The 25531-nt window shown below is 46.9% G+C and overlaps 5 protein-coding genes across 7 annotated transcripts; 2 read left to right on the top strand and 3 right to left on the bottom strand.

Annotated features, from left to right (window-relative positions):
- Positions 1 to 6549, top strand: BDCG_04956. Of its 2 annotated transcripts, XM_045420604.1 has the most exons (4): positions 1 to 2347; positions 2419 to 2713; positions 2820 to 3245; positions 3321 to 6549. In XM_045420604.1, exons 1-4 carry the CDS (start codon positions 758 to 760, stop codon positions 4535 to 4537), a joined length of 3528 nt encoding a protein of 1175 aa, XP_045281065.1. In that variant the 5' UTR covers positions 1 to 757; the 3' UTR covers positions 4538 to 6549. The 2 variants fall into 2 exon arrangements, with proteins under 2 accessions (XP_045281065.1, XP_045281066.1); XM_045420603.1 differs by having other exon boundaries at positions 2820 to 6311.
- Positions 6550 to 9224: 2675 nt separating this feature from the next.
- BDCG_04955 (uncharacterized protein) lies at positions 9225 to 9461 on the bottom strand (the record flags this gene model as incomplete). Its single annotated transcript, XM_045420602.1, has 1 exon — positions 9225 to 9461. The coding sequence occupies one exon, from the start codon at positions 9459 to 9461 to the stop codon at positions 9225 to 9227; it is 237 nt and encodes a 78-aa protein (XP_045276680.1).
- A 7821-nt stretch (positions 9462 to 17282) lies between these two features.
- BDCG_04954 (mitochondrial distribution and morphology protein 12) lies at positions 17283 to 21342 on the top strand. The gene has a single exon (XM_045420601.1). The coding sequence runs from the start codon at positions 17706 to 17708 to the stop codon at positions 19008 to 19010; it is 1305 nt and encodes a 434-aa protein (XP_045276679.1). The 5' UTR covers positions 17283 to 17705; the 3' UTR covers positions 19011 to 21342.
- Positions 18960 to 20877, bottom strand: BDCG_04953. 2 transcript variants are annotated; one of them, XM_045420599.1, is made up of 5 exons: positions 20739 to 20877; positions 20547 to 20656; positions 20275 to 20409; positions 20091 to 20194; positions 18960 to 19989 (listed from the first exon to the last, which is right to left on the bottom strand). In XM_045420599.1, the coding sequence occupies exons 2-5, from the start codon at positions 20565 to 20567 to the stop codon at positions 19602 to 19604; spliced, it is 648 nt and encodes a 215-aa protein (XP_045276678.1). In that variant the 5' UTR covers positions 20568 to 20656; positions 20739 to 20877; the 3' UTR covers positions 18960 to 19601. The 2 variants fall into 2 exon arrangements, with proteins under 2 accessions (XP_045276678.1, XP_045281064.1); XM_045420600.1 differs by having other exon boundaries at positions 19141 to 19983.
- Positions 20940 to 24932, bottom strand: BDCG_04952 (tRNA-dihydrouridine synthase 3). The gene is made up of 3 exons (XM_045420598.1): positions 23414 to 24932; positions 21358 to 23283; positions 20940 to 21275 (listed from the first exon to the last, which is right to left on the bottom strand). Exons 1-3 carry the CDS (start codon positions 23611 to 23613, stop codon positions 21188 to 21190), a joined length of 2214 nt encoding a protein of 737 aa, XP_045276677.1. The 5' UTR covers positions 23614 to 24932; the 3' UTR covers positions 20940 to 21187.
- Between the last annotated feature and the right edge of the window lie 599 nt (positions 24933 to 25531).

Raw genomic sequence — 25531 nt, 5'->3', positions numbered from 1 at the left:
TTTACGATCATACAGTGCTCTGATCTGTGGGTGTTAACGTAACGGAGGTGGAAAATAAACAAAAATAACCATCGGGTTGTCTTGGTGCTCCTAGATACAGCAGCGGAAGGCACGTTTGGCCACGGTCCACCACCCACGCAAGCAGCAAACAACTCTCTTGTTGTCTCAATTTCTCGCTGTTTCTGCTGCTGAGGCATCTGTTGCTGGTCTAACAGAACCACCCAAACGCGTTGCCGGTCGATTTCACTTTTGTTCTCTTTTCTTTTTTTCCTAGTTTTCCTTGTGTTGTTGTTGTTGTTCCCTCGAAGTGTTGTCCACGCTTTTCAACTGAACCACGCTCCAGTCGAATCCGGATTTCCACCCAGCGTGCAATTGGACTTCCGCGTTCACACGCCAAACTAAACAACAAACTACAACGAGCAACACAACGCACTGGCCGGTTCACATCTACCAATTGTGAATCGTCTCAAATAATCACTCTCACGGGACGCGTTGAGAAAACAACTGTTGCGTCTTACAATCTTTTACTGATGATTTGGACAACTAGCAACTATACTCTATAAACGTGGGTAAACAAATATTGGGTTTTCGGGTGTCTGTGTAGGCAAATGTCAATTGCTTGAAGCAAAGGCACGCATCCGTTTCCTTCGAAAATAAAAAGGCAATTGGTTGTGAAAGTGGTAATTAACTTCTGGAATACGGAAGATCTAAATCACCACTGTTCACCCTCTTGCTGTTTCATTTTCCGAGGGAAGGCATGTCGTCTGCTATGCAGACAGTCTCCCAGCATAGCACCACTCAGTCTCCCAGTCAGTATGCATCAACGGGATCTCCGAGACATCCAATTCACCAAACACCAGTTGGACCACGCCAGTCAAGCCGGCACAGGACTGATCATGCTGCCGCACGCAACTCTCCTGTTAGCCCTGACCAATTCTACTCCCCTACCTCTGCCGTCACTTCGACAATGAATTCTCCACAGCATCTTCCACTACCTCCCTCCACCCATGGTTCCCCTGTTACTCCATCTACAGGCCAAGGGTCCAGCAGTAATACGCGCCCGCGCCCGACGCCCACTCTATCTGATGGCCCTGGTTCTCCCCCGATCCCCCCTCCCCGCACATCGTCAAATCAACGAAGTCGCACTTCGTCAACTGCTCCATCCGCCAATGCCTCCACTGAACGAGTAGCGAATCCCAAACATTCTAGGAGGAGGGGAGATGGTACACGAGATCGTGGGGACCGGGATCACACCCATGACACAAACGGCAGGGACATGCCGAATGATGATACCCCATCAGGCGCTGCTAAGCGTCGAAAAGGCCCGCACTCGCCTGACGGCCCACAACGAGCTGCAAGTACGCGGGAACCAAGAGACCACGCCTCACCTTCCGCAATGGAGACCCGATCTGAGGCCGCAATGGGACCAACTCCGATTCCCGCTGGCATTGAGAAACAGGGAAGCACGGTAATTAATCGGATGGTAATAACAGATCCCGAAGTCGATATCGTACGAGAAAAAGAACGCCTAGCGGAAGCCCAACCTGCCCCAGATTCCCTGTCAGGGCTGGGCCTTGTAAGCAGTGAGGGTGTCGACGATGGAGGCCGTGGTGCTAGAAGCCGACACGATTATTCAAATTCCTCGTCGAGGCGAAAAGAAACTACTTTTGGCGACTATGTTCTTGGTCAAACCATTGGCGAGGGTGAGTTTGGGAAAGTTAGACTTGGTTGGAAGAGGGACGGCAGCGTGCAAGTCGCAATCAAATTGCTCAGAAGGGACAGCCTTGGAAACAACCCCAGCCGCCTCCCGAAAATATATCGCGAAATCTCAATCCTAAAAGAGCTTTCACATCCAAATATTGTCCGACTGCACGAGATGGCCGAGACCGATCGACATATTGGCATTGTTTTAGAGTACGCATCCGGAGGTGAATTGTTCGACTACATCCTTAACCACCGGTATCTAAAAGATAACCCTGCTCGCCGCTTATTTGCCCAACTGGTTTCTGGCGTAGGCTATTTGCATAAGAAAGGGATTGTCCACCGGGATCTCAAACTGGAGAATTTGATGCTCGATCGAAACCGCAATATCATCATCACAGACTTTGGTTTCGCAAACACGTTCGACCCTACCGATGAATTGGGCGATGAAATCGAATATAACCTGACGAACAGAGAATTCGTGAAGAGAATGAAACTAGACCGGCCTAACGCAAAGGGTTTAAGACGTGGTGACCTTATGCAAACTAGCTGTGGCAGTCCGTGTTATGCAGCTCCAGAGCTAGTCGTTACCGATTCATTATACACTGGGCGTAAAGTTGACGTTTGGAGTTGTGGGGTTATTCTGGTATGTTTGGTCGAGGCTTTTCGTTTTTGTCCCAATTTCTTTTTTTAACTAACATTGATTTTTTGTTCTAGTACGCTATGCTTGCTGGCTATCTCCCCTTTGATGATGATCCTGCGAACCCAGAGGGCGATAACATAAACCTTCTTTACAAATACATTGTAACCACACCTCTCACTTTCCCCGAGTACGTCACACCACATGCGCGGGATTTGCTACGGTGCATTCTTGTCCCGGATCCGCGAAAACGGGCCGACCTCTTCGAAGTTGCGCGACATAGCTGGCTTGCGGAGTATGCACATGTAGTATCGCACATTACGAGTAATACCACTAATGTGGCTGATATCGCGAACACCACTGTTCCGGCCGGTAAGTCCTTACTTTTTAGATCGCGGAAAGAAAATATACTCCCAAAACTTTGAAGCCCACTCTCTCTTCATTCCCTTGATAATACGACTGCTAAACGGTTCTACAGAAGACCAACAACAAACACCATCCCTTGCTCGTAGCGCTTCTGTTAGAGAACCTCCCAAAGCCCAGCATCAGAGCAACGTGTCTCCAGTGGGAGGTCTCAGCCACCAGCCAGGCAAAATATCACAGGATGATGAAAAGCAAAAGCCAAGAGACGCGAAAAGGAGAACAGTCCAAGTTGAATATGTGCCACCTCAGTCTCAAACTGCTCGTGGTGACTCAACCACCGCCTCTTCGTCTTTGGGTCCAACGTCCGGTCATGCAGGATTATCTCAAGGGCGACCAATGTCTAGTGGTCGAGAACCTCCTTCGAGTGCAGGGGCTGCTGCCCCCGCTAAGGCTACGATAACTTCGAGGTCTAAACCATTACCGAGGGATCCGCCTGTAAACACCCATCCTACAAGCTATAACACAACGGACCGCCTTCAAGGTAGGCCACAATCACATTCTGGAAACCTAGCCCAATCGATCTCAGACCTAACTGGTACATACTCTGGTATTCAAGGTACTTTATCCCAAACGACCCGGCCTCAAACTGGCGGGTCCCTGGCTTCTACAGGTGCTGGCAAATATGACAGCCGTCTGCCGTCTCGAGGTTCATATAGCCAACCTGCAGCTCCCGCGGTTGCAACAACCAATGTGCAGGGACGACTGGCCCAACCAAAAAATGGTAAAACTTACAGTGTTTCTCCGCCGATCGCTCAACAAACTACAGAGAGTTCAGTTGGTCGCCCGAGCACAAATCAGGATTACAGTGCTGTCCAGCAGCAAGCACAAACCAAGAGCCACAAGCGTTCTAGCACTGTGAGTAGCATTGGAGAGAAGTTGTTCGGGCGATCTGGCTCCATATTCGGTGGACGATCATCTCAGCATGGTCAACGATCAAGTAAACGCTATCCTCCAACGAGTATGAAGGAACCTATTGTCTCGGATGAACCACGAGCATCAATGGACTCGCGTCGATCGATTTCACACTCTTTTCATCGGAGACACGTTGATTCCAGCCAAGAGCATAGTGCCAAGCCACGAAGATTCTCTCTCTTGCCTGCGTCGTTTTCTTTGAAAGCGTTCTCATCCAGCAAAGAAACGCCTCCTACTGCTGACTCCCACATCGCCCAGGTTAATGATTCTGTTCACGCTCCAGAGAGTCGAGGACATCAGCAGCAACAGCAATCGCAGTCTCTATCAACTGCCAATGCTTCCTCGCAATCTCATCATCCACGAGCCGCTGACCACACCCAAGACGAACAAGGATTTGGCAACACCAATGACCAATTGAATATGATGAATTACTCTGCTCAAATCGATCAGCAGTTTGCCGCCCTGCATGGCGACTCGGAACCCCAGTACGAAAGCAACCCTTATGGATCACCTCACATTGCCGCTGAGCAATATTACCAAGAGGACCCCCGTGCCAACTCTTCTTCGGCGAGATACTTGTCCGAGCCACAGAGTTCCAGTTACACGGAACAGTTTATGCCAAGTTATCCGGAAGGATATAATCCGGGCCATGGCAATGGTAACGACTCGCGGCAATCGATACAGCCTAGCCACCAGTCTGGGAGGGGATCCAATGTACTACAGAAGAACCATCGCAGGTTCGCGGATGCATATGAGCACGAGAAAGATCCGTCAAATCATTCTGGCAGCTCTGGGGCTGCAAGGAGGGTTATGGACTTTTTTAGGCGACGGGGCAAGTACCGCGCTGGTGATCATCAGTAAGAAATTGGTACTTGAGCTTGCAATCGTCAGCTTAGGGAAATCACATGCCACACACGCAGGTTTTCAGCAGCAGGGAAAAGGGAGAAGTGACGCAGAGATAAAGAAAAAGAAAGATTTTTTGTGGATTGGTATTTATTTTTTACTGGGGAGGATTAAGGGCGCCAAAAAAAAAAATTTGGTGAATGGTTGGAAGCTAGCAGGAGGACAGAGGGAGGTTTTATATGCCCCGCCCCGCAAGAACAACCAACATCCAATCCTCCCCGATTAATTTCGTCCATTTTGCATATACTCACACACAGACGTTTAAATCCTATTTCGGGGGGGGGGGGGGGTAGACAGTTACAGCGAGAAAAAAGAGCCCCTTCAAAGCAAGGCTCTCTCGACTTCATGACGCCGAATCAGCCCCCCTCGACGCTTGTACCACCATATCACATTTACCCCTTTTCCCATTATATGTGTGTCCTTTTTCGAATTCGAAAATTTTGAGTTTTCTTCTCTTATATGAATTTTATTCCCCCTTGGGCGTGTCTCGTTCGTCTTTTTTTTTTTCGTTTCTGTATGTTTTTTTATATTTCTTTGTCCATTTCGACTGGGAAAACCGATATTCTCTCCGCCATTGATTGATTGATCTCCCTCTTCCGCTTGAGCCTGATAACTTGCACGCTTGAACTTGTTTTGGCGAAACGAAAAACAAATTCCCTCTCGAGTTTTCTTTTGTTCCTTTGTTTTTATCCTTTTTTCTTTTGTCTAGGTCCGCTCTTCTCTGCCATGTCTTTTTCATCTGCTGTGTCCTCCTATCACACTGTTCCCCCTCTTGTTTTCCTCTCTGGTCTTTTCTTTTTCATGCTTTAGTATTTATTATTTATTTCTTTTTCTTTTTCGTTTCTTTTCTTTCCTGTCTTCTATTATCATATCTGGATTCATTCTTCTGTTTCTCTTTTTAATTTTGTGTCAATAAATATCCATTGTGCCTCTGTTTTTATTAGTTAGCTTCTAGTTTCTTCACTACTTTTTTTCTTGCACGTTTTCGTTAAAATTCATTACTTTTATTTTCCTTTGTGAATGCTATTATATGTTCTGCTGTTTCTCTTTTCATTTTCACATTCATCTGAATATCTGGATAAATCAAACAAAGGTCTTTTTTCTGCATGGTTCTTTCTTTATTTTTCTTCTGTCAAATTGCTAACATCTTGTGGGGTTTTCATTTCTCTCATACATGATACAACACCTTTAAACCTCAAGTTATTTAAACCCGGTCAATAAATTGACTCGCCGTACTTTTTTTTTCTCACTCTCTCCTCTCTCTTCCCTCTCTCTCTCTCTCTCTTATATTGATTGAATTGAAAATCACTTTTACTCTTTCCGGCATGTGATCTACCTATATATATTTTTCCTTTGTAACTCCTGACATACGCGCGCGCGTGTCTTTTTAAACAGGTCCTTTCTTTCTTTTTTCTCATGGTTGTCTTCTTTAAATATTGAGTAATATAGCTATGGACATGCTTTTTTCCGCTCTCTTTTTTTCCCCGCATACTGTTATTAGTATTATTATTAACTATTATTTTTATCCATGTTTAACTAAACTCCCTGTCATTCATATTTTAAAATAGGCTCTTCTTTTTCTCCCTTCATTTTTATTTTTTACTTGTTAGTTTTTACTTGTATAGTTTATTTATATTTATACTTGGCTACTTGAGATCCTTAATCATCTCATATGTCCGATGGCAGGGTGTTGGTTATAGCTTCCAAGGTTATATTCATCTGTCACTTGTTGCGGTACAGAATACATATTTGTATTCACTCTTGAAAGACAATTGATTATTATAGCTCTGTTAGTTTTGCATTTGTATCTATTTCTCATTTTTTTCCATAACTACGGGAAGTTGAGCCGTATTAACAAGAGGCTTTTTTTAATACATGTCGCGCTGATTTTGCTTTTAGTGTGCCAAATGGTAAGCTCTATCTAGCTGCTATCTAGCTGTGAGTTATCTCTTTTGAACATTTGAGACCAATTTTTTTTATATATATTTTCTTTTAGTTTTTTCCTTTCAAAAATGGATATTCATTTAGACATGCATATGGTTAGAAAATATGGCTGGACGTTAGAAGTCCCGTGTGATATATGATTATGAGCTTCAGCACGACAGAGCCATTTTTTGGCTCTATATCTCTCTCCTTTATGGGTTTGCCTTCAGATATAGTCAACTGTCCTGAGGTCGAATGCTCCCATGCGGCAGAACAAGAACACATCAAGGGAGCAAGCAGCTACCAATGTCACTCCTACCACCCATCATCACCGCTTTTCGAATTAGATATCGACTGCCTAGCACGACGCAAAGGATACTAACCCAAGCAATAACAATACATTTCGCAACGAACGCAGCGCAGCATGAGGGACAGACAGCTGTGTTGTACTGGACAGAACGAAGCCTTCCTGGCCAATCGGACCTCCGCCGTCTACGTATCCAATGAAGCGCCAAGATGCGATACAACTACTGCAGGAATGCAGATACACATTCTCCTCTGCTCGTCCGCTTCCGCTTCCGCTTTCCCCCCCTCTCCTAGTCACAATCACGGCGGCATTTCGAGCAGGCAGGTCGATGCGGGCTACCAGAATATGGCCTCAAGCTAACTAACTGCCAAGGCAACTGAATGTGTGTACCCGCGACGCACTGCCTATCTATAGGCTATGGGTGAACGTTGAGTGTACTCCGTTCTCTTCGCAAGAACAAAGAATCGAAGGGTGATGTTTCAGCAGGAGGGATTATTGAATCGATAGCGGAACGGGGCAACGAGGGAGGACGGGACGGGGGGAGGACAGGCACAACACAACAGCACGTCTGGCGTGAGTGAACTTGTACTCCATAGTAGGAGGGGGATTCTTTATGCGTTACAGAAGTTACAGTTTTGTGTCCCAGAAACGCCAAAGCCAAGGGAGCTCGAAGTCCAAGTGCGTCACTCACTCGACAACAACAATAATGCGGAAAAACGGAGTACACAATCATGCTCCGTCCAGACCTAACTAGGCGCAATTGAAACAGCTAGCCCTTCTTTTTATTATTTTTTCCTCATCTTGTGATACATCTTCCATGCCAACGATTGCGTGGCTGTCCCTAGGTCCCCTTCTAGCCATCTATTTTTATCTAGAACTTTGCTGGTTTGACTTCGGAGAAGGATCTGATAAATAAGACAGCAGCAACTCATGGGATCACACAGCTCGAGGCTAGCCCCATCCCCGCAGCCTACAATGAAGTCCAGAGTTACCCATTTTGGCCATTTTGGCCCCCGCGTCCTGCTTCTCGCCCCTGAACCCGCTGCCACGCACAAATCAGCTTCAATAAAATGCGCTGCTGTTCGGGCATGGAAAGCGAGCTGCAGCTGTGTTATTTTCGCACACAGAGGCCGGAGCCAGACACATACTGTATAGAAGCCGTCCAGGCTGGAATGTGCTGCAGGCTCGCATGGTGATTAGCTCCTCGGCTGATCCGTTCATTCAAGTTCAATTCTGCTCAGGCCGGCATCTCATTCATCTTCGGCATAGCAAGCCTTGAAAGGGGAAGAAATGGTAGGACTAAAACGTAAATTGAAAGAAAATAAAACTAAGTAAATAAAAACCAAATAAAAAATTCTCCACGAATGGATGCTCTCCAACCTGTGGGGGCATGATGGAGCAAGTAAGAAAAATACCCCGGCTATGCGTAGTTACCAGAGAAAAATGGCGAAATAACCAGGCTCCCATTTGCCAAAAAGAAAAAGAAAAAGAAAAAAAAGATTAAGAAAAGGAAGAAGCTGGCTCGGAAGTTTGTCCCATCACCGCATAGGTGGGGCATATCACCCGCGGTGCAAGGTTTTCCTTAGTTCTTCCCCCTTCGCCCAAAGACCAATCAATAGGCCGATAGGCAATTTGGCAGTGCGCGGCGGGGTTATTCTGTTGGCCGAAGTAATAATATTTCGGCGTAGTTTGTATTTCTTTCGATTTGAAATTTTCTTTTCGTTAACCGGCTTCACTATTGATTATTGGGGAAATTTTTGGTCGTTGAATTACGGTTCTAACGTTGAATATCTGAATGTAGATCTTGTTTGCTTCTTGACCGTCTGGGCGATTCTTGGCAGATCTGGGGGAAGCGGGACGAATTATGCTGAGACCAACGTCCCAGGTAAGAATATTAAAGACAAACAGTTTGGCACGCATTAATTAGTAAATGAATGTGATTTCATGCCTCCTACATAGACTAAAGGAAGCAGAAAGAAAACAGAAGTAAAACGAAAGAAGATGGATGAGGGGCAGTCATCTCCTTATTTTGATTTCTTGAATTGTAGAGCTATAATATTCTGAGTCGCCTGGAAATATCAGAACTCAGAGGTGGTCCCACTGTCAACGAAAAATTTGCCAGGCTTCACCCCTCCAGCTCAAGAGTAACGACAGAAGAGTGAACATGAATTAAAGGAAATAGGAACAAGGGAAAAAAGGAAAAAAGATATAGAGAGAAGCCAAGGTGACTATCAGCGGTGAGCTCTTCATCCAAGGTGACCATCAGCGGTGAGCTCTTCATCCATTTGGCTGTTACAAGAGGCAAGTCAAACGTCTCTTCCAGTACGTTGTCGAGAACAGAGTCCAAGGCATAGGAGAGAAAACACGGTCCACGATGGAATATCTAAGCTGAATGACGCTCGAGGTGAAGGCGTTTTAAACTCCTAACCTGAGAAAGCCGCTTCTGATGTCAGTCGATGCGGTCGAGCTGGCACTCGGGGAACGGGTTATTTTTTGTGGTACGGGGGTGGCCGAGATTTCATTGGCAAACGAGGGAATTTGAGAGCTGAGGGGAGTAGGCGTTGTCGAATTGACTCCCCGGGATTGTGCCATAGGTGATTCCTCTTGTGGGACGAGGATGAGGAATTTCTGGGTTTCGGTGTAGGAATACATGATGAGAGGAGATTTTGTGTTTCTGCGAGGTATGGTAGTAGACTTGAAGCAAAGGGTAAGTGTTTTCGTGCTGTTTGGTGGGTTAATTCGGAGAGCGTTGGTATCAAGGACGCCGTGGTAGGAATGTTATATAGTAAAGGATCAAGGTATCAAGATTATAGAAGTACCTTGGAGGACGGCTCAAATATAAGAGTTTTTCTTTTCCTTTCTTTTTTTTTTAAAAAAAAGAGATGGATTTGGAATGGATTCCACGTAGACACCCTTTTGAACCTGATGAGAAGGATTTATAAAACATGATCAAGGGGGTTTCGTTTTGCGGGAGCCAGAGGGGCCTTATATAGGTAGGTACCCCTGGAGACAACCCGAGATTCCATACTCCGTGATATTAGGCAGGATCCGCAGGGACTGGGGCCCCTCATCTTCGTCCCTCTACCCTACCGCCGACGTAACACGTGCCGTGGAGCTAAAAAACGCCGTAACGGCGAGTATCGGGGCTGACTCGAGAAGGTTCCTGTAAGTTTTTCTGTTCTTGTCCTTCCCAGTTGGATTAAATAATATATAACTATACTGATACGTGGAGTTTGCTTGACCCACGAGAACTAATAATGACGCACCAGGCCGTGTACAACCGAACCAGGTGACGACATGTGCCAAGGGTCCACCAAGGTTGCCAGAGTTGGTGAACCTCGGATGCTCAACCCTGAAATGCTAAGTTTGAGACTTGACAGCAGAAGCTGATATCGAAGACGAGTTATTATACTATGTAGCGTAAGCACAAGAAGGAACACGCCCCTTCTGACAACCATTGGTCTCCAAGGTGGTTTCGTGGCGGTAGAGGCAAACATGCCTGGCTGGCGATCCGTCAGGAGGGACAGAGGGTCTTTTGGTTCGAATTCCCTCCCGATTTTGGCTGCAGTCAGAGTCTGGCGTCCTTTGTATGTACATTACTACATGTACGGCTCTTAAGAAGGGATGTTCTGTTGCGCAATTCCTATTTACCGGGCCTGAACCCCGAATTCAGCGCGCAAGCAGTAGGGGCGATTGGACTTGCTGATGCATCGTCAAGAGATTGATAATCGCGATTTGAGGCGCAAGACTATTGTTCGGCAATTGCAGATGCCGACTAGACAGGCACTGATCGACAGCGGATATGAGAGTTGTTGTGCAGGACATTATTGTTGCTTGCTTCTGGCGAGTTGGTGGAAGCGAAGAATCAGACTATTATTTAATAGTTATCGATGTGGGGGCGATGGACGAATCACCTGATTCCCGTTTCTGACAATTTCAGCCTCAGGCAACAGTTTATCTCGACGACAACGTCTGCGGTCTGGTCTGGCATTGTTCAACATATCATTACGCTAAGTTGACACGGTTGACACTGTTGACACTGTTGCTTTGACATCTACTCCGTAACTTTCTATAGCTTTGTGCGTCTTGCAGAGATCTACTCTTTTGAAGGGCCCTTCATACGTTTTGAAAGCGACACCCTATGTCCACTTACACTGCCCTTCCCGCCAGCCCACTGCGGCCTTATTTACGACATACAGCTTGTGGCGTCGATTTCCCGTGCTCACCCATAGGATATTCTTGGTAAGAGAGCAGAAGGTGATGTCAAAATCGATCAAAGGAATATGGGGATTCGGTTTACTTTTGTCAACCAACTGTCTTGTGATTTCTCAGGCCAGACTAATGACAAGCACCTTTCGAAATTTACTTTCACGACCCTAGCTAACAAATAGAAGAATTCTCTGTTCTTTTGCCATGCCATACCTTTTGTTTACGGGCACAGCATTGGAAGTTTCTTCTCATTCCCCAGCAAATTGTTTTGTTTTCGAAGCGCCGCCACCTACGGCGGTAGAATGTCCAATCCAACCCGGGTTGGGGGCCAAGCAGCAAACTATTTATTCGACCCCATGGCCTCGTCATACACACTACGAAAAAAGGCACAGGCTACAGCCAGCTTCTGAGCTGCAGCGGATCATCAATAGAGTTGTAAGGCTTCAGAAAATCCTGATCTTCGTTGGCCTGGTCCTTGGCGAAGGGTGAAACGATATTTTGACAGGCGCCTGTTCCTGAATGGCCTGCGCCTAGCAATCTTTATGGCCCAACCCCACCACAAGGAATTTGAGTGTTTGCGGCCCTTAACCTCCACAATTTATCATCTTTACTGTTTCATTCGTCGTTGGTGGCACAGGAGCTAATCATCGTATCTCGGTTCTTCTACCATTCTGAATTGCTCCCACTCTAATCCTCGCCTCTAAAGTTGCAGGTTAGGGTGTCAGATCGATTCACAAAGTGCTGTCCTGATTTTGCCTGGCGTAGCCGCCTCTGCATCCTTTCATTTCAAAGGAGCTAGCGAGCTATGGCCCACGGCCGAGTTCTCTGCAACTGAATCACACTCGTCTTAAGCATCTTTTTTTGAATAATGTCGATTGCTTGTTGTTGGTCTGCGGGGGAGGGACTCTGAAGCCACCAAACTGCTACCAATTGGGAGAATACGATGACCATGAACAACGGCCGGTGCCCAATTTAGGATATGCTGAAGCAGCATACACCCCATGCTTCGGGAATCCTCGAAATGACGGGTATAGTCAAAGACGAGCACGTTTCTTCTCACTAGTGCAATGTTTCACAGATAGCCATACTATCTGAGATTTTGACATTGCGAGCAATGTACTTCATATCTACAAGTTATGTCGCTTTCTTGATGTCCAATGAAAGACTCTTTCTTGGCCGACAATTCCAATAACTTTATTTGCCCTCACTGGCCAAATGGCTCTCATCTTCCAAGGCCCTTGTGGCCCACCGCGACCACCGCGGATGTGCCAATTTTCGCTGTGGCACCATTTCCGGATGCAGTGGTAGTGCGGCCTTTCTATTGGGCGAAAAAAAAATCCTCAGTTTTTCTTTTATGCCCTGAAGCTTAAGAGACCCTTTGATAGGTGCTGCCGTTTATGTGCGACTTGTGTCTTGCAAGTTGCTCCGAGTTAGTCTAAAACAATCTCTATCCCTGCAGAACGTTACTTCAGCTGTGCCGTTGTTCATACTTGGAAATCTCGAACTTCACCACCAACAATTCTACAGTTATTTCGTACCTAAAATCTTCGTTTGTCCTGGAATCCCAGCAGGGAGTGCATGCCACCAGTCTTTCTGAGAAGGAGTGTTAGCTTACGCTCTTTACCCTGCGATATCCTATTCCAGACTTTGGTACCTGTTGGACTTTTGAACTGCACAGGTCAGCATCATGCTTGTCAGAGCGGAATCCAAAAAGGGTCTTAAAGTAAGGAGATTCCTACATATTTAAACACCACTTGACCCGCGACTTCTTAAGTTTTTTTTAAAAAAACATCCATCACCCTATCCATTTCCTTACCTAGAGTATACGCAAGACCATCCTGGATATCACCATCCAACTCTCGAACCTACGATCAAACAGATCAAACATACCTCAGCAGCCATGTGCACTTGCACTCAATGGTGGTACGAGTACACGTGCGGGTGCGTATTGCGCGTTGGCGTGGTAGTGTGCCCAGAGTGTAAAGCAAAAGAAGGGACGGCCAAGGAAGGCGAAGGACAGAAGTTGATCGACAAAACAAGAAAAGCACCTGGGAAATGCGAAGATCACGGCGGCTCCCCAAGGTAACCTACTACCGCCCCTTCCCCTAGACTTGTCCGGGAACAAAAGGCCATTTGATTGATAAAATTAAAAATTTAGCACATTAAAGCTCTAAGCATCAAAACTTGCCTCGGCGCTATCTACTCCGGGCCTTTATGCTTCGGATTTTCGGTCTTTCCATGATGCTTTCCCTTATCGATCGGTTATCAACTTTTGGCATTGAGATTCTACGAACGTGGAGCCCGAATCGGCTGTAGGATTCCAGACATAGATGTTCCTAATGGCTTTTTCCAAGTCCCCCGTCCCGTGCAAGCCCGCCTTCCGTCCAGTCTTTCTAGCAACATGTATTCACGAATCTTAGGAGTGAAATATTCTTTTCGAGAATTAGGAACATCCACTGCAGATTAACATCCTTCGAATACCCTCAGTTTCTGCATGACATGAAATCTCCTTGCTTGCTCTGCCTCTCCGCTTCACCTGGCAAACTAGGGCGCAATCATATTTTCCTTTTCACTGCGTAATATCCCAATCCCTGTTTCCCCAGTGTGTAACTCCTGTTCCCTACTTTTGTACCTTACTTTTGTATCGGTGCCTTACCACTTATATTTCGGGACATTGTTGCTATTCAAGACTGAAAATACCCCCAACTTGGTAACTTGTGCATGTATGTACTTCTCTGGGGACGTATTACTCGTTCAAAGATATAATCAAGTCGTCTTCAGCTCTCTATCTAATTACTAGTACTGTACACAAGTACCGTAGATTCACATTTGGTATTAAGCGCTTCCCTTGTTCCAAGACAAGCCAATATGGTAAAGTAAGGAGCTTCAAACAACGATCATTTAAATTGCAACGTTTCCTCCCTTGTACACGCCGTTTTTGTGACACTGGGTACCCTGGACGATTGGGCTTCGATCACGCCTCCTCAACGCCTTCTCAAAGCCCAAATCAACATTGTATTTTGCACTCGCCGATAGATGTGCATGCACAGTACATGTACAGTACATGTAAATATGCAACATTTATTTGAGTCTCAAATGTGGTGATATTCCCAAGCCCCTTTGCTTGCGTGATACAGATAAACGAGACACACACCGCTACTACATCCACCTCCTTTCGCGCTTTCTCACCACTGACGACGAGAAGAATGTAGTCAAAATCTCAAGAGCGGCACGGCCCGTCGTCGGTTTTGAAAGCGGTAGTTCGCATTGAAATATAACGAAGCTTCAGCACAGAATTCGGCGGGGTTGTTGATGTGGCGTAGAGATCATATCCCGAGGTCGTTGGTGTGTTCGAGTATAATATGTATGTAATGTACATGTACATTACATGTACGGAGTAGATTGCTACAAATTTACATTGATAGATATTAATTATGGCCAATGTCAGTGTAGATAGGCCCGTTAGCTATTACGGACTCAATCAGCCCGCCACGGGTCAGAAAATAAAGTTTGCGGCAATTCAACTCACCACAGAGTCTCGGCCGGCGGTCGGCCTCCGGTCGGTGGCCTGTTAAGTGGCCTGCACGTAGATCTTGCGGCACAGCTATGTTTAGTAGCAACTTCAACGAATATACGCCGTAGGATGTTGGGTTTTAGATATTTCATGAAATCTCATGAAGCGACCTCTGAGAGGCCACAATCTTCAAAGGGATTTCGAACCGCTTATTTTGTCTTGTTTTAGTTAATTTTAGCCTGTATTTCCTCTCTCTCCCTCCGTGAATTCTGTTTTCCTCTCCCTGCTGCCCAACATCCAGCACAAAAAAAAGCAAAGACATGTGAGAATATAAGCTGGGAGCTTCGTGTTGAATCGCTTGGCGGTTATTCTATTTCATGTCCGGATGTGGTCGCATATCAATCAGCCTTCTGTACTCTGTAGTTCCGTCCAGTCCGTTAGCTAATTCATTGGCTGGAACGGCAATTGCTAAACCAGAAGCATTCTCAGTGAGAGGAATACCCTGCTATGGACCATGTGGGTAGGGACGTAGGAGGAAAATAAGGTTATTTCGCAGTAAGTGATGCATCAGAGCTTGCAGAGAAACGCCGGATAGGGCAAGATATCAATGATCGTCGCCATCTTGACAGTGTATATCTGCGCGATTTCACGCCTGCCAGCTCGTATTCATGACATTCATGACAGCTCCGGAAATGGTTCCCGAATGTGGTTATACCCTCTCCGGGCTGAGGAGAACCTGGGAATTTTCTAGTTTTAATGCAGCTATAATTAAAGGCGGCATTCAAGATTGAACCCTTGTTGAATCTAGATACTCAATTTAGGTAATACATGATAGTACATGAGCTTATTTCTCGATTGCAAATAGTACGCTTAGGTACAGCTTCCCTGTTTTGAGCATAAGGTTCTCACAAAAACTCAAATACCCCGTTTGCGCTGGGGTAGAGAAACAGACAGGTGTAGAGTATCTTCAATCCGGATATGATGACATGTTGCGCTCACAACGCTAGCTTGATACTTCTTGCCAAATCCCCCCCAATAGAGGTATACTTTTCTCTAAGTTTCCACTGTTTTTCTCAGCAATATCAATGCAAGGTGTTATGTGGAATATTCAGGTCTCCTCCTGAATCCTCAAAGACACACGTCCCAATCTGCCGATCGTGTGAAATAAGATAAATTGTGACAAAGGACGTTTGAAACAGAGCGATATGCAGGTGGTAACAGAATTGCGGCAAATGATGAATATGTGGGTTCTATTGAAGGTAAAAAAAAAAAAAAAAAAAAAAAAAAAAAAAAAAAAAAAAAAAAAAAATCGAGGTCGTCAAGGACAAGATAAATTCGGGCGAAAGAAGGGTTGGTTGTAGAAGCAGGATGCAATAAGCGCTGAGCGAGGAGTAGTTTGAATTCCACGATCCACATAGCAGTCTCTAACCCAACGATATCTTTGGAGAGCACCGCGTCTAGTCGCTCAATTCAGTTCGAGGCTGTTTTGGCAGGCCGGATGCTTTGGTCGACGGGCGGTCAACCAACGACACCCTGCATCAAAACCAGCATAGAAAGTAAGTCACGTGAGTATAGTAGGATCCAGTTACAAGCTCTGTCTCAAAGACTCAGCTTGGGGAGGCCACAGGGGGATAAGCACAAAAGCAATATTGCTTCACAGGTGTGTTTAGTAAATGCCTGATAGATGGCCCTTCCTTAGTTTACTCCGCGAACTGGTTCAGAAGCCGATTTGAGCAGGGGAGATAAATATCTTTGCCGCCCGGCCCGATTGATTGTTGAATGGCCGGTTCTGGTGAGAATTAGAAGGAGACCCACCTGCCTTAGTCATTACTGACAATGCCCCACGGACTCCGTACAGTACATACATAGATGATAGTTAAGCGGCTCAGATATAAATCTTCGGCGTTAACTCAAATGTGATCTTCTCCGCCAGTTGGTGATACAGATGCATGGTGGGATAGTGAACTTTTAGCAACCATAATGTAAGCCGTTCTGTGGATAGCCACCATAGTTAGCTCACCAGCGCCAGTGTTCCAGCCTGCGTGATTCAACATTCAACAGAGGATCACCAGAGTGTGCAAATGATGCAAGTTTAAGATCTCACTGAGCTGCGCATCCAGTCGCTAAATCGTTTGGGCATCTGCAAGCCAAGCGAGTGAAAAAATTCTCCGATGCGATGATGCCCGTGTCAATGTGTCTTCCAAACCCGCCCACTCAGAGCGGCCACTCCGACGGCCCACGATAGAGCTCTTCTCGTTGATGCATGCAACGCCTGTGAAGACGTGGAGCGATCGCCCACAATCGAAAAAGGGAAATTTGGGCCGAACCGGAAGGCAATCGTGAGAATCATGGCGTCATAAGAGCTAACGACGATTGTCCAAAAGATCAACAGTCGAAACTGATTTTATGATACATCAGAATCCTAATTTTGAAGTCAAGGCTGACGTTGCGCGATCAAAAATGGTATGTGCTAGCGGCAGGCACCCCCACTGGGCCACTGGCTTAGTAAAGATGCGGCGAATGTGCTGGGTAGCTCCAGGCCCAGTTGTTGAACGGTCAAGCTACATGCCAACTTTTGCCGTGCATACCTTGAGGCTCGAGGGTAAACAAAAAAGCTCAGAGCCGGGTTTCAAATCCCACGGAGTACTTCTAGCCGTGAAGCCTTCTTATTAACAGTGGCGTCATGCCCAGACCGAAAATCTTGGTGCTCGTACTATGTAGTTTCGAGGTTCTTTTTGCTCGATGCATTCGGAATCCTCAGAGGTGGTGCCTGGGCATATTTCTCGTCTGCCCAACTGTAGACATTCAGAGCAAAGAAATGCGGTCGGGCCTCAGCCTTAACAGCTTGGGTTGGCGGCATTCCCGAACATTCCGTTCAATCGACATCGTCCTAACAGAATGAAGGTGGTTCTCAGGCCGTCTGGTTCAAGAACGCAGAAGCCCAGGAGGAAAATGGACTTGATGTCAGATCCTTGGATGACTCAGCATATATTTGCACGTGATAACTAGTTATGACGACATGGTCCAAACCTCGTCAAATTGTTGGGCGCAGTTCAAAGCAAAAAGAAATTCAGAACCTATCGATGCTTCGCACCTGCGTGTCCGGCAATCCGTACGAGCATGCACGGTGACCCTGACATTGTCAGAACTTTCCGTATGGACAGATTTAGGTGATGTCCATAGATATTGACTGGGAGCGTGCCACCTCTGGCCCAGACGGCGAGCTTCTGGCGGAGCGCATCCGCTCATTCATACATGATAAATTCCAACAGATAGTTCTTCCCAGATTCATCCGCTCAGTGCAAGTTACTTCCTTCAATTTCGGTACGATACCCCCAGAGCTTGAAATCCGCGATCTCTGCGACCCATTCCCGGATTTCTACGAGGAGGATGACAACGAAAATTTCTCAGAGAGCTCGGAGGAGCAGTCTCCAACGCGGGAACCGGTTGATAGATATGGGAGCAAGGTAGAGTCCTGGCAGGCAAATTCTCCAGGCAGCCTTGAAGACCACATGCAAGGCAGGATGGGCTTCAACGGACCGTTACGAATGCCCCCGGGAGAGGAAAATACCGGGATCTCCCCGCTTCGGTCCCCCATGAATTTCGGAGATATAAACCCGTACCTATTTCCGAGATCTAGAACACCAGGTATACCAGGGGGCACCTCGAACTTAGGATACTACATGCCGCTGAGTGGACTTTCGGGCTCACAGACGCCGCTTGGTACTGTGGCGCGCGGCAGCCCTTTCTCTGGCGGATGGCCGGATGTGCATGGAGCAAGACCGTCTCGCCGCAGATCAGAAGTCGAACCTGACTCCGCCCAATCTCGACCGTCCACTGCGAATACTGGGAACACACTGCTTTCCCGCGGCTCAATGAGCAGCGGTGATCCGCGCCACTCCCATCATTCACAAGGAGTGCCAGGCAGTGATCATGGGCAAGTGCTTGAACCCAACATGCCACCGACATCGTCCGATCCTCCGCTTGACGATCTCCCCCCTCGACGAATGCGCGAACAAAAAGCCGAGGATTTCCAAGTCTTTTGTCGGACGAAATACGCAGGCAATATCAGTCTTTCGTTAACCGCAGAGATACTCCTTGACTACCCAATGCCCAGCTTCGTCGGCCTACCCTTAAAACTGAACATTACAGGCCTCACCTTCGACGCCGTAGCAGTCATTGCGTATATTCGACGACGAATACACTTCTGCTTTCTCTCCCCGGAGGATGCAGACGCGTTAATCGGACCGGAAATCGGCAGTGGTGGCGGAGAGGACACGTTGGAACCAAACTCTCCACGGCGTAAACCTCTTAGCCTGCTGCGTGAGATCAGAGTGGAAAGCGAAATTGGCAGAAAGGAGAATGGGAAGCAGGCGCTCAAGAATGTGGGCAAAGTAGAGAAGTTTGTGCTTGAGCAGGTGCGCCGGATTTTCGAGGAGGAATTTGTATACCCGAGTTTCTGGACTTTTCTTGTTTAAGGCTTCTCTCTACCTTTGCACTGCGATGACTGTTCGATGACGGATTGATATTATATACCACATTTTATACCCTCCCCAATTCAAACTTGTTTCCCAGATTTGCACTGGGAACGCATTGAAGGTGTATTAACTAATTACGAGTTTCAAATGGTAAGCTGGGGAAGGTATTGATGGAATGGAATAGTAACTCCAGGTCAAGAAAATAAGAACTGTGATTTGTGCGAAGAAATATTCTTAATGATATCTCCGCCATGGGATCCTATTACACGCCTCCATAAGTATAAAGAGGGACGATAAACATCCAATCGCTGCATATACATATTTCAAAAATTAAAAGTGGAAACTACCCAAATCCACACTCCCGTTTCTATTCGGAACCTTTGCACATTTCACTACCATTACCAAGTTCACGAAACGCACACACTAGGATGACCTAGGCATTATAGTCCGTCGGGAAAACATCAGCCTCTCTGAAACCAATTCATATCACCCACCCACTTTTCCATCACGTTGGTGGGATTTCGATATCTTTTTCTTCTCTTCCAAGAGCCGCCAACGAATGGCAAAAGCCACCTGACCTCCCACTGCCATTTACCGCTCCTTCTTGGGCGTTGAATCGGGGTTCTGGCTTGAGAGCTGATCGCCCAACTTTTCATATTCCCTCGACAAGCCCTCAGACTGTTTCTTCAGCGCTTCAATATCCTTCTCACGAGCCGCAAGTTCCTTGCGTAGACGGCCAATTTCACCAGCATCGCCGGCCTCTGCCAATTTGGCCGATGCCTTGCCGCCAGCCTGTTTGTCGCCTTGCAGTTGTTTCACTTTGTCCTCCAGACGCAGCACTTCAAGGATCATTGTGTAGGTGCGATTGAGGATGAGGGAAAGGAAGAGGGTAAAGCCGCAGAGATACATGTTGCGCTGAGAGTAGAATTTGCGGGCTTGGACCTCCATCCGTTCGGCGCCTAGGGCGGCAGTTCTGCGCCTTGCGGAGAAAAGAGTGGTGTTTAGTCAGGAGATTTTTGGTTGGGGAGATCTGGGTTAGTGGGAAAGGGTGTGGGTTTGAAGGACGATATATTGACATACCCGGCTCCGCCCATTTCCTTTGAGTGTGTGGATAGCTCGGTTTGAACGCGGTAGACCCGATTAACGCTATCGATGAATAGGATAAGGATGAAGATAAACGTAATCTTGTGAAGCACCAAGTATGTCAGCGCCTTATACTCTCGTTGAGGTGAAGAATTGGCAGCGGATATATATAAAGACCTACTTTCATGCCATACTGGAGCTTCGCAATAACTGGGCTTTCAGATATGAAGGTGAAGAGTTTCCTTTTTACGGTGAAAGGAAGAGGGATGATGAGGCCAACAAAGATGACCATCTCCACCACCAGGAGAAGGAAAACCTATAGCAGAGAACCAAATATTCTTATTAGCACTCGTTTGCAACATAATAACTTCCCAGATCTTGCGTGAGCACTCCTGAGGATAGCGGATGGGATGCGCTGCCCAAATAGGTCGATCGCGTCGAGCAAATACGTACAAGACTATAATAGAGCGTCATCGTTGCGGTTCCTTCAATGGGTAGTACACAGTTTTGCCTTGAACAGCCAGAGCTCGCTTTACGGGCAAGCTGTTGTTTTCTGTTGTTTTCTTTTTCGGTTGTCGTTAGCTTGTTTCACCAAAACACGATGAGCGGAGGAGGAAACGGGGTAAAGACAGAACTGCTTCTTACAGAAGGACTCAAAGTCCCGAGATAGAACGAGGGAGGTTCCTTTTATCTGTGTCTGTTGTTAGTGGCTGGTGAGTAGGGTGGAATGGTTGCAGTTGGAGTTTTTTGACCGCAAAACAAGCTTGGAGGGAAAACAGACGTCATCGTGGTTGGTTTGTTGTTGACACTGGATTTGGCGGCTCCATGTGACTTTCGCTTGCCCTATTTTGGTGCTGTATCGATTCTGGCAAACAGGCTGCCAGATTATAAAAAGTGAATGGATATGCCATAATTGGTTGGATTCTATTTTTATTGTATTTTAATGAAGGGAAACGTAGCCAGAACTTTTTATTTACGAAGTATTCCGTCTCGAAAATATGCAATTGTATATATTGTTATGGGCTTTCCAATGCCCGTATGATGCTGGCTCTATTACAATAACTCCAAGGCGAGTAGCTTTCTCTTACTGCTAATCAACCCTCCGCAACAATCTCGTAGCTATTCGACTTATGCTTTGGCTCGAATTTGAAATCTTTATGAGCTGGACCCAAGAACATTTCTCTGTAAAATGGCGCATACAATTAGCAAAATACCACTTCCCAAAAAAATAAAAAATAAATAAATAAAAAATAGCTGCACTTACGAAATCTTAATCCAATCCTTATAATTATCACTTCCAAGAAGAGTTTCCAACTCATTGCGACCTTTCCAGGCGGGCGGGCGGTCCTGGATGCTCGGGGGAAGGTACTCCAGTAGGCCCACGGGTATATATCGATGCGTGAAACTTAGATATTCAAGCAAGAAGCGGCGCGTGTTTCCAATGCCGTATTCATCAGACCCCCACGCCTCAAGGCCATACTTTGCAAACTTCTCCACGAGCGCGAGCCTCTCAGTCGCAGACTTGTCAAGATATTGGCCCTTTTCGACTTCCTCGAAAATCCACGGCTTCATCAGCGCGCCACGGGCCACCATGACAGTGTCGACGCCCGACTTTTGAATCCCGTTGAAGTAGTCTTCGTGGGAGTAACAGTCGCCGTTCCCGAGGAAGAACACTTTACCCGCAGCGGGCTGGTATCGTGCATCTGGCTCCTTAATGGTATCGATTGCGATATCGGTTTGTTCGTTGAGTCGTTTAACCAACGCGGCACACTGGGAGATATACTCCCAGTCCGCCTGGCGCGAGTATCGCTGCTGACGACTACGGCCATGCAATGTGATCGCGGCAACGCCAGCAGGGCCCTGGCCAATTTCATGAGACTCGACACCGCCACAAATTAACCTCTCGACTAGTTTTGTAGCCGTAGGGTTTGAATCTTTGGTCCCCATTCGGATCTTCGCAGTGATGGGGATCTCTCCAGACACAGCGTTCATTCCGCGCAGCATCTTTTCCAGTTTCGAGGCATGGTCGAGTAGCGCAGAGCCTGAACCTTCTCTGAAAACCATGTCAATCGGGCATCCACAGTTCATATCGATGACACGTAGGTGCGGGCATAGCGCGGTTAAGGCTTCAGTGGCTCTTAGCGCAACCCACGGTTTGTTCCCCGTAATCTGAACGCCGAATTTCAGATCACGAGAATTGTCATAGTCTTTCACGATGGTCTGCTGTGGGTTGACTGTTGGAGGCAATATCTCTGACTCATGCGCCTTCATAAGCGCCCACTCAGACTTCGAGCCTTGCACCAGGCTCATGCTCATGGCCATTTCCGAATAGGTGAGCTGTGCGCCAAGATCAACACAGAGACGTCTGAAGGGTAAATTGCCTTGCGTTGTGAGCGGAGCCAGGACAGGGGTCTCCGGGCCAAAGTAGACTCGTCTTTTTTCAGATGGTAGGAAGGGAGGTTCTGTATATTGCGCTCTGTTATCTTCCTTTTCATCCTTGATATCAAAAGCTCCCTGACCATCAGTCTTGTCGGGGACAGAGGCAGTGTCGTCCTGGTTTCGCCCATGGAGTTTTTTCTCGACTTCTCTGGAGACCGTGTCGATCCAAGTTGTGTAGGAATCAGCTTTGGGAGTTTTGTATCTCTTCTTCGCCAAGGCAAGCTTATCCTCTGTCGAAACAACGTTAACCGCTCCATCGATTCCAATTCCGTTCTCTGACGTCGGGTTTTTCATGCGAGACGCATCTTCAACCAACACTAACTCTTTCCTCCCATCCTCCGTCTCCCGCTCAGCCATATGTGACCCCACAAATCGGCACTTCCAACCAGCAGGACATCTTCCTTTGGCTCCCCATACGGGGCAAACACCGCCAAAAGTATCCAAGTCGGCTCTCTTGTAGTCTTTCAGGTATTTGCGGATGTCGTGTTCGAATTTGCAGGACTTGCCCCAGGGACATGGCTTCGGAGAGAATTCAGAATGATAGGCAACGGTTTGGCAAAGTTGCTTCGCGTCCTGAGAGCGCCCGAATGTACGTTTGGTATTCTGTCCACCTTTCTTCTCACGTTTACCTCCTTTTTGCCTGCCACTGTTGCCCTCTTGCTCGTGATGCTTGGCGGCTTCCGCAGCATCATCATCCGGGATAGCCCTCGGGGAAGCTTGGGCCGCACCTGGAGAAACCTCGATGAGGTACCTTTTCAAAATATTTGTTAGCAGCAATAACTGGTATGCCGTAGAGATGACGGGATAAAATGCAATCAATTCCGTTGGTTTGATTGGTAACTAGTCGTAAAAAAAAAAAAAGAAAGAAAAAAGAAACTCACTCTTTTTTAATCGGCGCAACACCTTTCTTCCTTTCAACTCCGCTCTTCGCAGCCGTCTGTGGATCAGAAACCGGTTGCCCATCTAACTTTATCCTTTTCGCCGGCGATTCTTCAAATTCTTCAACGCGGGCATGGCCGTTCGGTTTGCCAACAACTCCCCCGCTGGCGATTTCCGCCTGGTTATTCGAACCTGGATCCATTTTCCGAAGGGCTGCGTTCTGCCTGTCAACGGATTAACAGCTAGTTACTATCTGAAGAGTAGGACAGTCCAGTTGGTTCGTTTCTTCGTTTCTAATCTACAACCCCACGCTCTACTCAGCTGGGGCGATTCAAGATCTGCCTCCGTGCTTGTGCCGTTGGTGGGTTGTGGTGTGTGAAAGCCGGCGAGGGAGCGGCGAAACTTTCTCCCAGCAGCCGGACGCGAGGGATTCCACGCGAAGCTGGAGGAGCATTTGCAATTTCTACAACTTACTGAATTTGAGGCCCAGGTGAAAAAGAGAATGCGTGAAGATTACACAGGGACAAGACTGGGTGCCTCTCGTACTAGAGTTCCTCTGCAAATCTACTGATAACCAATAACTACCTGGGATTGTTAAGTTTTTGTTTGTTGCTTGCTTGCTCCCAAGGCAGAAAAGGAGATCCGTGGCAAAGTTTCCACTTTTCAGCCCTTGAGTCTCTCCTTCAGTCTTTTCGCCCCTCGAATAATATCACTCAAGGCTTAAACCATATCTTGCTCTATTTGGTTTTGCATTGAGGATTCTGCAATGCCTTCTTTGCTCCGAGAGGAGAGAGTGTGTTTACACTCAAGTACTGCATAATCAAGACGCATCTCATTTGATAACAGTGCAGCAACGAGAATAACACCCTGAAGAAGTATTTTTTTTTTTAACTCTCATACCGCAAGAATGACAGAATCCCAGAATTCCTCTATTGAATCCACAAGACCCTCAACCCGGACTGTTAAACTTCACCAGCACGTGGAGCTACTGGTCAAGTAGGCCGAAAACAGGCGAGGCATTCCCCTCACAACTAGGAGAGATGGATTGTGAGCTATATGGAGGCGAATGGTCTCGATGTTTGCCGACACCATAGAGGGCGAGGCCTAGGGCGAGGCCTGCTGCCACTGTTTGGCGTCCCGAGACACCCATTGAATTAAACCCTCAAGAGGATCGCAGCGGATGGGGGGAGGGGGGGGGGATGGATGAGGAACAGATTGAACCCTCGCGCGATGACTCTCCCGCGATAAATAAGGTCCTGCAGGTGATTTTGTTTCACTTTTGTCTTTTAGCTGGAATGACGTTTGGGGGATTCAGCAGGATGTTTACTAGGCCATAATGGTCAAAAAGAGAGAAAGATGATATATTATTACCTATCTAGGTATATGGTAGGCGCCCGCCTAGCCTGAGGTAGGATTTCCGATAGGTGCTGACAGGGCATCATCATCAGCATCCTGCATAATAACAACTTGGCGAGGCCATACAAAGGAGAACCGAACCCAGTGATCGAATCTGGTAGCAAGTGGCTAATCCCCGTCCATAGATCCACGCCTGCTCCCTAACTCGTTCCAGAAGGGACAGGGCTATTTTGACTTCCGGGTTTGCCACATGCTCCCTTCTTGACCGCCTGTTATATAGATATGTTTACAGATATATATATATATATATATATATATATATATCATTTATTTAAAGCTCGCGGAACTAATATCAAGGAGGCCCGCGAAGACTATTCCTTCTCACGGGCATAAGTTACAAATAGAATTAGTGGCGAGAAGGGTTAACGAAATCACTACAGAAAATGCATGAATTCAAAAGAGGGACGTTTGTTTTGTCGGCTTATTGGAGGAAGGCTGCATTTCCCGGCGACAAAGATAGATATATAGACAGATAAACAGGGCTAGTTGCAGTGACATATCAACGGAAGATTGCATTAGGTCACTCTGCGGTGGTTCCAAGTGCCAGACAAGAGGAAGCAGTTAATAATAATAGTCGTTACAATCGTAGTAGTTAGCCAGGTTGATATTTATGTCCTCTCGAGGCCATTTATTCCCCGGTTGGGGGGTCCGTCCGTCGCGGAGATTGGCCTCCCCGCCTGAGTTCGGAATCAAAGGAAACTGTC

Source organism: Blastomyces dermatitidis (genome assembly GCF_000003525.1).
Source record: "Blastomyces dermatitidis ER-3 genomic scaffold supercont1.5, whole genome shotgun sequence".
Classification (NCBI taxonomy): domain Eukaryota; kingdom Fungi; phylum Ascomycota; class Eurotiomycetes; order Onygenales; family Ajellomycetaceae; genus Blastomyces; species Blastomyces dermatitidis.
Note: the sequence above shows the minus strand (reverse complement) of the source record. Positions and strands in the feature narration are given on the sequence as shown.